General features: G+C 39.0%; 1 protein-coding gene across 1 annotated transcript in view; it reads right to left on the bottom strand.

Annotated features, from left to right (window-relative positions):
- Positions 1-12355, bottom strand: part of up (Troponin T, skeletal muscle) — a 49677-nt gene that overhangs the window by 11421 nt on the left and 25901 nt on the right. Inside the window, exon 13 of the mRNA XM_068226797.1 lies at positions 9296-9374. Within this exon, the coding sequence (XP_068082898.1) occupies positions 9296-9374 (79 nt within the window). The remainder of the gene's footprint in view (positions 1-9295; positions 9375-12355) is intronic.

Genomic DNA, 12355 nt, shown 5'->3' on the forward strand with positions numbered 1-12355 from the left:
AGGTTCACTCATCCTACATGATTAGAACTGAGGAGCTATCTTACCATGAGATAGTAGTCCCGGTCTAGAAAGCCAAGAATAATGGCGGAGAGGATTCGTTGTGCTGACCACACGACATCTCGTAATCTGCAGGCCTTCGGGCTGAGCAGCGGTCGCTTCGTAGGCCAAGGCCCTTCAGGGCAGTAGTACCATGGGGTTAAGTTAGGTTAGGTTTACATTAGTAAAGATAACTTTTACACTTGGGATCTGGGTCATTTGGCTCAAGCGCAGAATCCTCCTGTCAATGCACAATTCACCGGGCGAGTTGGCCATGCAGTTAGAGGCGCGCGGCTAGGAGCTTGCATCTGGGAGATAGTGGTTTTCTGTGGTGTCCCATTTTCACACTAGGCAAATGCTTGGGCTGTACCTTAATTAAGGCCACGGCTGCTTCCTTCCAACTCCTAGACCTTTCCTCTCCCATCGTCGCCATAAGACCTATCTGTGTTGGTGCAATGTAAAACCACTAGCAAAAAAAAAAAAAAGTGCACAATTCAAAGACTTCCAATTTCTTTATATTGCATGATGTCGGCATGTATAAGATCTCTGGTGGCACTCTTGGTGTTTACCCAACAAAATTAATTAAAACAGCCATAGATTGCTCGACAGAAATCCATTTCTCTGCCATCTTGTTGAGTAAAATGTAATGTTGAAATTGACATGCAGTAGCCCAAATGACATAAAACGAAAATGCCTGCATATGGAAACTGAGGTATGATTCATCCATCCCATTTTGGCCAGCTATGGACCACAGTTTATTTCTTCAGGCTTTGACATTTACACAGCACTTCTCCTCATTGCCCCTTTCTTCTGGTCTGGTCTTTCCTACTTATAACTTTGGATGTCATTACACATGACCTCCAGTTTTTCAAAATCTCTTTCTGCCACAGTTGATCAGGCCCCTTTGATTTTCTTGCCCTGAAAGTATTTTATGATCCATGTGGCCAATCTTTGTGAGTTCACTCATGACCTGTGACTATAAAAGATGATCCCTCTTTTGTGAATGTTGTCCCTTATCTGCTTATTACTTGTACAATCTTCTGTATTCACCATTTTCTTTGACAGAGCCCAAGATTTTTCTTTGTTTGCCCTCCAGTTTTCCAATCAGGCCTTTGTTGTTCGTTGTGAGACACTGTGCACTGTATAAGCCCTCTGCAGTGGTACCTCAATTTAAGTGCCTGCCAATTTAAATCTATTCTGATTTTTCTTATGCATTTCATAGTGTCTGTTTTCCTAAAAATCATCTATTTATTTTGCGAGCCTGTCAGCGTTCCTTTTTTTATCATCATCATCATCATCATCATCATTGGTTCTCCCTTCCAGTGAGCCGGATAGGGTGTTTGAAAACGAGCGTCTTCCAAAATTGCCTATTCAAAATGATTTTCTTGTCCATGACAGATTCCCAATTCCATCCTCTTCTCTCCACATCTTCTCTCAGTTGGTCCATCCATCTTCTTCTTGGGTCTTCCAGCTCGTCTTCTACCTGTTATTCTCTTTTCCAAATAAGCTCATGGTAACGTTGTGTTATTCATTCGTTTAACATGCCCAAATCATTTAAGATTAGATGACTTAAGTCTTTCCTCCATCGATTCATTTAGACCTAGGTTAGATCGGATCTCATCACTTTTCACGTGATCAAGTCATGTCTTTTGCAGGGCAGTTCTAAGAAATTTCATTTCACAGGCTTGAATTCCACTACAATCTTTTCATGTTAGTGTGCAGGTTTCCAGAGAATATGTAAGGATGGGAATGAAATATGACTTTTACAGGGTCATTTTTGTTCTTTGTGGGACCTTCTCACCCCATAGTGGGTGTCTAATGATACTGTAAAAGTTAGAGCCTTTGGTTACTATGTTTGTTATTTCTATCTCAGCTCTGTTATTACTAGCCATTACACTTCCTAAATATCTGAATTGTTGTACTACTTCAACTTGGTGGTCCTGTATTTTTATGTTACATTCTGTATTATGCCTGCTGATTTCCAATACTACTGTTTTTGATGGGTTCAGTTTCATTCCATAATCATCAAACTTCTTACACCATGCATTCAGATTATTTTGCACTCCCTCCTCTGTTTCATCCCATGTTGCCACATCGTCTGCAAACACCAGAGCCTGATGATTTTTACCTTTTCTTTTTAGTTCCTTTAAAATGGTATCCATAACTGCTATGAATAGAAGAGGTGATAAGGCACTTCCCTGATGTACTCCTTTGGTTGTATTGAACCATTCAGTGTGACCGTCTCCAATACTGACACAGCTTTTGCTTTTTTTGATATGCCTGTAAAACTTTAATCAGTGTTTTCTAATCTGTGTATTGATTTCCTGATTGTTTCTGAGTGTGTATTGTTCATCTTCGAGTTTTAGGCCTAAAATTTTCCTTATGATTTTGCAGTTCTGGTCTGCTTTTCTATTCAAAGTTAGTGTTTCTGATCTATAGTGACATTCTGATTTAATAACCAAATTACAATGTCTTCATTTTGTGTTTGGAAATAAATTTTTGTTTTAGATATTTGTTTTAGTTCTGCTTTCCTGTATTGTTTTACTGAAGTATTTAAATTGTGGGATTAATTTGATTTTGTCATATTTTTGTTCCATGTATTATTATTATTATTATTATTATTATTATTATTATTATTATTATTATTATTATTATTATTATTATTATTATTATTATTATTATTTTGGCAACCAACCATGTATTTCTTGTGTTAATGGATTTATTTGGAATATGGACATTAATTATATGAGTTAAGAGTCTTTTGGGTTTATGAAACTGCTGATAACCTTAATGTTTTGAAAAGACTTTGGTGGGCTACTTTAGAAGTTGTTCTAATAATATAATATTAAAACAGTTAGCACGTGCTCAGGCTTCTTGGCTGAATGGTCAGCATCTGGGCCTTTGTTTCAGAAGGGCTCAGGTTCTTTTCCCAGTCGGATCGTGGATTTTAACTGCGTAGGGTTAATTGTTCTGGCTCAGAGACTGGATGTTTAGTTAGTCTTAATAGATTTCTCTTCATATACATACAATACACAGCACACTACAGAGCCATATCCCTCCACATGGGGTTGGCATCAGACTGAGCATCCAGCCGTGAAACTAGGTCACATCCCCTGCACCACGTTTTGACACCAATAAATTAGAATGAAAAGCCAGTTGGGGTGTGATTGGTGGTTTTCCATGCAGACAGTCAGGGTTCAAATCCTGATGGATCCTCGGATGGACTTTGCACCCAAAAAATTACATGGCATTAGGCAGAGCGGTAACCCCTCAGTTCAGAGGTTGCAACCTGTCCCTTGTTCAGGTTTAATTCCTGGCCAGGTCAAGAAATTTTACACAGGTCAAAGAGCTAGTTCAATGAACACTCAGTCAATGTGAGAACAATTGAGGAGCTATCTGACTGTGGGATAGCAGCCAGCCCTGAAAGCCACTATTAAGAGGCTTTCAGGCTGAGCAGTGCTCACTTTGTAGGCCAAGGCCGTCAGGGCTGTAACACCATTGGTTGATTTGTTCTTGTTAGACAATGTATCCAGATAAAACCCAGAATGAGACAGGATAGCTGCAACAACCCCAGAAATAACTGGCAGAAGCCAAGGAAAGATTTTGTTGAAAATTGGGTGGCAAAGGCGGCGCTCTGATATGACCTGAGAGGCACCCAGCCCCATGATCATACTAAAAAATGGTAGTTCAGATCAAGGAAGACATACAAATAGTAGCTGTTACCCCTGATGATGGCCTCAGTCAGAAAAGGTGAAGAAGACGCATGCAAACAGACCTGCTACATCACGGTATAATTGCTAGGAGAGAAAGAGTGAAAACAGTTGAGGTTTCAAATGAGAAAGTGAAGTAATGTCTAATGGACATACCATGGTCAGGGTGCTAATTTACTGAAAAATAACTTTTGTATTCTGAATGTAATGAAACATTGATATTTTTACAGCTAAAATTATTTCTAGCTGTTCAGTACCTTTATTAGGTTATTTCATAGAAGAAAATTAACTACTGTAACTAATTTACTGTATCATATACTTTCCATTGCATCTTCTGCATTTGTTGACTATAGGCTCTCTCTCAGTGGAGTATATAGTTTCAATACAATAAAACTAATAAAATCATATCTGCACTTTACAATAAGACATGGCCATTTGCCAGCTTTAGCAAACATCTCACGTGAGAGTGAAATTTTAAAAAATTTGGATCTCTCCTATACGATTAATATTTTTGTGGAAAGCACGTGAGGGATCGAAATCTGTATGAAGATAAATGTAGTCTGACTTTGTGTAATTGTGATGAAAGTGTAAATTTTTTAAAAAATCTTAACATTTGAGTGTGAAATAAGTAAATGTGAAATTTTGGAAGTAACAATATGTAAGTGCTTAAACTATTTGTAATGAGGTTAAATGGACTGAACTAGAATAATGTTTACATTAACTCTTTGCAGCAGGAAGGTCAGCAGCCGTAATCACCTAAAAATTGTCCATCCTTTCATGCATGGTGGTTAGTATCAGTGACAACCTATTTCAAGCTTTTCAACATTTGCTTGGTGGTTGTTGTTACTAACCACCCAGTTTTTGTTTATTTAAACAGATATGAGAACTTAAAACAAAGTATTTTAACCTAATATCAGATTTGTAAGAGCCTCTGTAGCTCAGGTGGCAGCGCGTCGGCTTCTCACCGCTGGGTTCCATGGTTCAAATCCTGACCACTCCGTGTGAGGTTTGTGCTGGACACAAAACGGAGGGAGGACAGGTTTTTCTCCAGGTACTCCCGTTTGCCCTGTCATCTTTCATTCCAGCAGCACTCTCCAATATCATTTCATTTCATCTGCCAGTCATTAATCATTGCTCCAGCGGAGTGCGACAGGCTTCGGCAGCCGGCCCAATTCCTATCCTCACCGCTAGACGGAGCTTCAGTCATTCCACTCCTAACACGGTTGAATGACTGGAAAGAGGCCGAGGGTTTTCATTTCATCAGATTTGTCAGTTATAATGTACAAGTTCTGATGTGTTATTAATTAGAAAAGAAAGTGCAAGGGCCGTGTCAAAGCTATAGCCGCAAGTCTTTTAGGTCACGTGGGTGTTAGAAATAAATTAATGTGCAAAGTTGATGTTTAGAGAGATTTTTTTTCTTTCTGAGTGGTCTCTCCTCTTGCAAATATTTTGAAATCAGGCTATTTCTTATCTCTATCAGCATGAGGGTATTAAAATAAACTTATCTATCTCCATAGGTTAGATGGGAGCAGAAAATTAAGACCTACTTTGTTGGGCTTGGAACACTTTCTTACGTTGTTCACAGGCTCTTTTACGCCCAGCTCCCTTGTGGGTGGGTGCAGTAGAATAGCACCCATGCTATTCCTTGCCTATTGTAAGAGGCAACGACAAGGGGTCCCAGGGGCTCTTACCTTGGGAGTGTGGGCTGGTGACCATGGGGCCCTTAGCTGAGTCCTGGCATTGGTTCCACTTACTTGTGCCAGGCTCCTGACTTTCTTCTATCCTCTCTGACCTCCTTTGGTCAACTCTTGTTCTTTTCGACCCCAACAGTATTAGGTGGCGAATCCTAGGGAGTCTTTCACTTTCACGCCCATAGTGGCCCTTGTCTTTCTTTGGCAAATACTTTAATTTTTCAAAGTGTCAGACCCCTTTCAATTTCCCTCTGATTAGTGTTAATAGAGGATGGTTGCCTAGTTGTACTTCCTCTTAAAACAATAATCACCACTGTTGTATGTCCGTCGCGCCCTTCTCGATCCGCCAGCCAGCTACACGCGTGCCAGTGTGTTATTCTTCGAGCCTCGACGCACAGCCCTCAGTGCGCGTGCCTGGAACGTTGTGTGTGCTATAAAAAGGAGCTCCTAGCCTGTCCAAGCCCCACTGACCCCGGTGTCCAGCTCCAGAATACACCCTGCGTCGAGCACGGAGGCTACTCCTCTTGAAAATGTGCTTCGGCCAGGTGGACTGAATTTCTGGCAGTAAGAGGTCTCACCTCGGGTCACCGCTCCTCTTGCTTGTTCCACTGTCCATGTCCAGTCTTACCATTATATGCCACTATCATTCCCTAGCTAATGCAAGCTCCCATTATCAACTTAGTTTCGCTAAGTAGGAACTCTTCAGCCATTGAACTTACGTTAATGAACTCAGACACTTCAACAAGGAAGGATTCTCTGAGATATTTACGTCAGTGCTTCTGATAGTTTTCGACTATCAATAACTTTTCATGTCACAAGGACTATCTTTCCGAGATAGTAGTGAATGTGAATACTCCAACGTGTATATAGTGTACAAAAGACAGACTCTTCTCCAAATTCATAGTTCATTTTGCTTCGAGATAACTTTCAGTTTTGTTAGTGTAAATATTGTAATTTTACATGTGAAGCAAATAAAGAAGTTGTGTTTTTGTAAACCCAACCTTGTTTACAACAACCACCACCACCTCTTATGCCCAGCCAGCTTGTTTTCATTTTCAGTAGGCTTGCATCTTCTTTAAATTAAGATATTGAAACATTTTGGAAAATTTTCACAAAATTCTGAATGAAATTTCCAATTTTTCACTCAGCTTGACAAGTTCTTTCCTGTGAGCTTGCATTCAAGAGATGGTGGATTCGAATTCTACCATTGGCAGCCCTGAAGATGGTTTTCTGAAATTTCCCATTTTCATGCCAGGTGGATGCTGGGACTGTACTTTAATTAAGGCCACAGCTGCTACCTTCCCAATCCTAGCTCTTTCCCATCCTTGCATCGTACAAAACCTACAATGTGTTAGTGTGATATTAAACCACTATTTTAAAAACACAAGTTTTTTCATAAGTATTATTACACATGTTGATACATATCATATAAACAAAACAAATGACACCTCATGATGCAAGCTGTCATGTCCTGTACCCTAGTTATGCTCCAATTTCACCTCAAAAATGGCAGATGAGTGCGCTGCTCATTATTGCACCATCTGACTTTGAAAAATATTTGGATAGAATGTTTACACTTTTCATGTCAGTTAATATATTTTCACTAGCTTGTATTCATTTTTACCAATGGACCCTGTATCACCAAAATGATAGACACATTCTCTGTCAAAAATTGAATTTATTCTGTGCATGATAGGACATAAAAGATGGACTTTTTCTGTGCTGCAAAGAGTGAACTTCGATCATGGATGGAATTTTCAAGTATGGTGAGTCAAGTAATACATTTTTGTGTTAACAGACTAAAACCGTTAAAAAAATGGATGGGGGCACTAAGCATCCCTGAGCATGAAATACATTTGGACCAGGCCTGGCAAAGTCTTCATGCATCATAAAGATTTATCAGCTGTTTGTAAGGAAAACATAAACCCAAAATATTATGATATCTAATATTCCAGGCTGTGAAAACAAATCAAAACATGAGATATTTCAGGACACTTTGTACAATTGGGAGGTCTTATTAGTAAGGGTGCAAGAGACACACAAACACGCTTGGCTGAAGACAGTTTTTAGTTGTAACACTTCACCTTGCCCTGATATTAAAAATGAAGAAGTTTGGTAGTGTCAAAAAAGAAAACAAAATATCCATGTAAAAATACAGAGTTTTATCAAAAATAGTAATTATTTAAAGATGTGTACTAGTGCTAAAAAAAAGTGCTGTATTGCTGGTGTCCCACTTACATTTCTGGCGTGAGTCGAATTCACTCGACTTATCACTCCACAGCTTCTCATTGTACTCTTTGTATTGTTCAGCTAAACCCTAGAGGAACCAAGTAGTCACACAATTCATTAGAGCAAACACATTTTGAAGTGTTAGTTTGTTTAGTAATTCTGTAAAATTCGGTCACAAGTGCATTACTCAGTGCTACATTGCCAGTACTTTTAATTTGATAACTATTAGCAATGTACAATAGACAATCGTGAAATAAAGGCAAATATACAGCCAATAAAATCAAACTAGATTAGGAAGAACTAGAGAAAATGGCAAGGACACAGGTAATGGAAAGGAATGGAGAAGTGCAAATAACATCATATTATATAGAAAACGAACACATATTAGGATAAGCACAATGACACATCAGCGTAGGACGAGAGAGAAGTGGAAATAATTTCAATGTTCCTAGCTTTCTATATGTGGGTTGATTTCCCATACACAGAGATACCATGGTTCTTTGGAGGCATGGACTGAAATCCCTTCAAAATTCAGATAGATACTGGCTTTGATCTCATCCAAGAAGAATGTGGACATCTCTAAACAGGTTCTGCCTTAACTGTGAATGATGTGCCTACATGCTGGATCTGTGGGACTTTAAAAACTCTCCTGAATGTGATTGTGGAGCAGAGTTCCAGATCATTTGGAACATCACAAATGAATGCCCTCTTTGTGCATACCACAATAATCAGGAGGACCTTGCCAAAACCTCCTAACTGTTGGTATGATAGCTGGAAGTCATGGACGTGTAAATCTAGATCTGTGCTTTCCCTATAGATGTCAGGTCCACACATTAAAAAAAAAACTGTTTTATTTATGATGTATTTGTAACTTTTGTTTAATTCATGAATCAGACAAGGTGCATAGATTGGCAGTTAATGGATCCACAAGGAGAATGGGCATCATTGCTATCCCAGCAAGCTTCACCATAGAATGGAAATGAATGAGGACCAACCAGCTAAGGTTCTTGTGGAGAAATGTATGATGGACAATCCCACCATGCCGTACTATCAAGTTATAGTGTTACTTTTTGGGGCCAGGGAAACAGTAACTAAGAAGTTCACTGAATTTTGTGAACAATTTAGACTAAGACATACTCTTGTCAATGATGTGAGCATATCCTCTTTTAACATTCTTAAAAATCATCAGTATATCTGACAGTTCTACTTTGCTTCTCTTCAACAACAACATTTTTCAATTCCAAATGAATTATTTTCTAAGCGTAGTGAATTAGGCGACCTTCAGTTGGAGGTGACAGAATATGATTGCATTGTAAATTAATATACCAGTAATAATGATACTAATAATATCAACCACATGCCTTCTTACAATTATATACACAAGAGCTAGTCATCAGACTAAAAGTACTGGTGTAATATTCAATTAGCATTTATTTAACTAAGAAAATAAGGTAGACCAAGAGTTTTGTATTAGCACTTGCTTGACTGTGATGACAGTCATTAGAAGGATCACACACACACACACATAGAAACAAAGTGTCCACATATGCAGGTACATAGACTCAGGCCACGTCTCATTCTGGCAGGGGTTGTGGGTCAGGGAGGGGGCACGTCATACTCTTTACTTACACTTGCTGCGCTTGGTAAATACTTCATATTTGGATTTCCACTGTTTCTCATTAATCTCTGAGCTCAATGTAGCCCAACCCTGCAGTGAGGACATCAAACACACAAGTTACACAAAGAAATAGCATAGAGGACGTTCCACACCGACAGAACAGGGAGACAGAAATATGACTGTCTGTAAAGAGCATGGGAGTGTTCTCTACCATGGAGTGGATGGAATAAGAAAGACATCAGCCACAACTTCTACTGTGGTGTACTACTTCTGATATAACCCTGCATTATCAGTGTGGAACGCCACGGCAGTGATGGTTCCAAGATGGCTGTCTCGTGGTTTCACCAAGAAAAGATCTGAATGTTCTTTTAAAAGCATGTGTTTAAATTTGATTATTACAGATACCAGTAGCAACGAGAGGAACTACTTGCTGTAAACGAGTGATGCACTCTGTCGCAGTACAGTCATGTCTTCGTAAAGTCTTAGGTATAGTGTTCTCATGTTTCATGTGCAACGAAATGCTCTTAGAAATCAGCTTCTTTGTGTTAATTTCATGTTAGATAACAGAATTGTAGTTCATTATAGAATGGAAATGCCTCTAGAGAAATAATGCGTAGTGATCCGTTCACAGAGCAGAAATTTCATAAAAGCATTATTTTAAAATTTCATAAAGAAGAAAGATATCAAAAGTTGTAAAGAGTGCCTGCTAAGGCTGTAAATAGAAGTGAGACAGTGTGTAACAGTTGATAAGGGTGGCAGTCAAATCCTAACTTCTGGTAATCATTGACCACGAGGGAAGAAGGTAAAACTCGATGATTTCCATAAGAGTGTTGTATGCCTAACTTTCTTGGAGTATTATGAAGTATGGACAATGAGCACAGTGACATTCTTAGACAAATAGTGATTACAGTTGTTGTTGTTGTTGTTGTTGTTTGGGTCATCAGTTCATAGACTGGTTTGATGCAGCACTCCATGCCACACTATCCCGTGATAAACTTTTCATTTCTACGTAACTACTACATCTGCTCTAATCTGCTTGGTCTACCCCTACTGTTCTTACTGCACATACTTCCCTTAAAAATTAACTGAACAAGTCCTGGGTTTCTCTTCTTCTGTTCAAATTTAGCCAAATCAATCTCCTCTCACCAATTCAATTCAGTATCTCTTCATTCACAATTCAATCTACCCATCTCACCTTCAGCATTCTTCTGTAACACCACATTTCAAATGCTTCTATTTTCTTTCTTTCTTTTACTTCCATAAAATGCTGCACTCCAGAGGAAAGTCTTCAACCGCATCTCCCTAATTCCTATATCAATGTTCGAAGTGAGCAAATTTATTTTCTTAAGAAAGGTCTTCCTTACTTGTGCTAGTCTGCATTTTATATCTTCCTTACTTTGGCTATCATTAGTTATTTTACTACCCAAGTAATAATATTCATTACTTCCTTTAAGACTTCATTTCCTAATCTAATATTTCTTGTCACCTGACTTTTGACTGCACTCAGTTGCCTTTGTTTTAGACTTATTTATTTTCATCTTGGACTGTACTCCTTCTCCGAGAATGTGTCCATAGCATTCAGCAATTTCTCCAGATCTTCTGCAGATTCAGATAAAATAACAATATAATTGGCAAATCACAGAGTTTTGATATCCTCTCTTCGGATTGTGATTGCTTTTACAAATTCCGTGGCTAGCTATCTGAACTCCCAACAAGCTGAGAGCAATTAAGAAGACAAATACTGTGTGGTGGTCCTCTTTCCAGGCTTCACGAAGTGAGGCCACAGTATTGTGTAGGCTAAGGATAGATCATGGACGATCCACGCACTCTTATCTCCTAAAGAGCTAAGACCCCCCAGTGCGTTCTTGTGGTGGCCCACATCCTCACAGAGTGCGCCAATCTCTCTGGCCTAAGACGGAGCCTCGGCCTGCAGGAAACACTGGAGGGCATACTAGCCGATGACGCGACTTCTGTTGATCTCGTCATGTCCGACAATGGATTAATCAAGGGTATGTAAATTACAGTATACTGTTACTCAGGGAACACACGTTTCCTTTTGATTCGTTAGTAATTTTTCAGCCTAATTAATTTTTATTTTGTACTTCGTTTCCAAATACCTTTGTAGAATATATATTTATTTTATTTTAAATTTCTTTTCCACTAATTTGTTCAGAGAGGATTACTACCTAGTTGTACTTCCTCTTAAAATAAAAATCACCACCACCACCTCCTGTTTGAATTCCTTTACTGCGTAGTCTATATGTATACAGTAAACAAATAATAAATTTCAAGATTTAACTTTTAATGAATCTTGTACATTTAAAATAATTTCATTAAAATTTGGTTTTATATCAGTTAAAGCTACCTTAAGCTGCTCGTACAGATATTCATCAGTCATACGTTGACTGTGTGTGTGGTTCTTTTTGTTTCTAACGCCCAGGTACTTGGATACAAGTCCATTGGCCATGCTGATGGGCAGTTAACAGAGAAGAGAAGACTACAACCTGTTTTCTAGTCAGTGACCGAGTCTAGGATGGAATGAATGAAGCCCCCATCTTGCGGAGAGGATAGGAATTGTGCCGGCTGCCAAAACCTGTCGCACTCCTCTGGGGCAATGATTAATGAGTGACAGTTGAAATGAAATGATAGTGGAGAGTGTTGCTGGAATTAAAAGTGACAGGGAAAACCGGAGTACCCGGACAAAAACCTGTCCCGCCTCCGCTTTGTCCAGCACAAATCTCACATGGAGTGACCGGGATTTGAACCACGGAACCCAGCGGTGAGAGGCCGATGCGCTGCCGCCTGAGCTACGGAGGCTTGATCGGCAGTTAACAATCTTCATTTATTAGTTCTTTGTGAAAAGAGATGCTCACACAAGTACGTAGAGGCAAACAGGGCCAAAATTTTAGCTAGAAATAATTTTAATTTCATGTTGTGTTTAGAAACTGAAAAATGTTTGAATAAATCTCCATCAAATGTACCAACACAAATGTTTTAAAAAAAGTGTAAGTTTTCATTCTGTTCCTAACCCGGTCTAATGAGTGGAAACAGGCTGTGGATTTTCATTTCAT

This window comes from Anabrus simplex, chromosome 3 (assembly GCF_040414725.1).
Source record: "Anabrus simplex isolate iqAnaSimp1 chromosome 3, ASM4041472v1, whole genome shotgun sequence".
Lineage (NCBI taxonomy): Eukaryota > Metazoa > Arthropoda > Insecta > Orthoptera > Tettigoniidae > Anabrus > Anabrus simplex.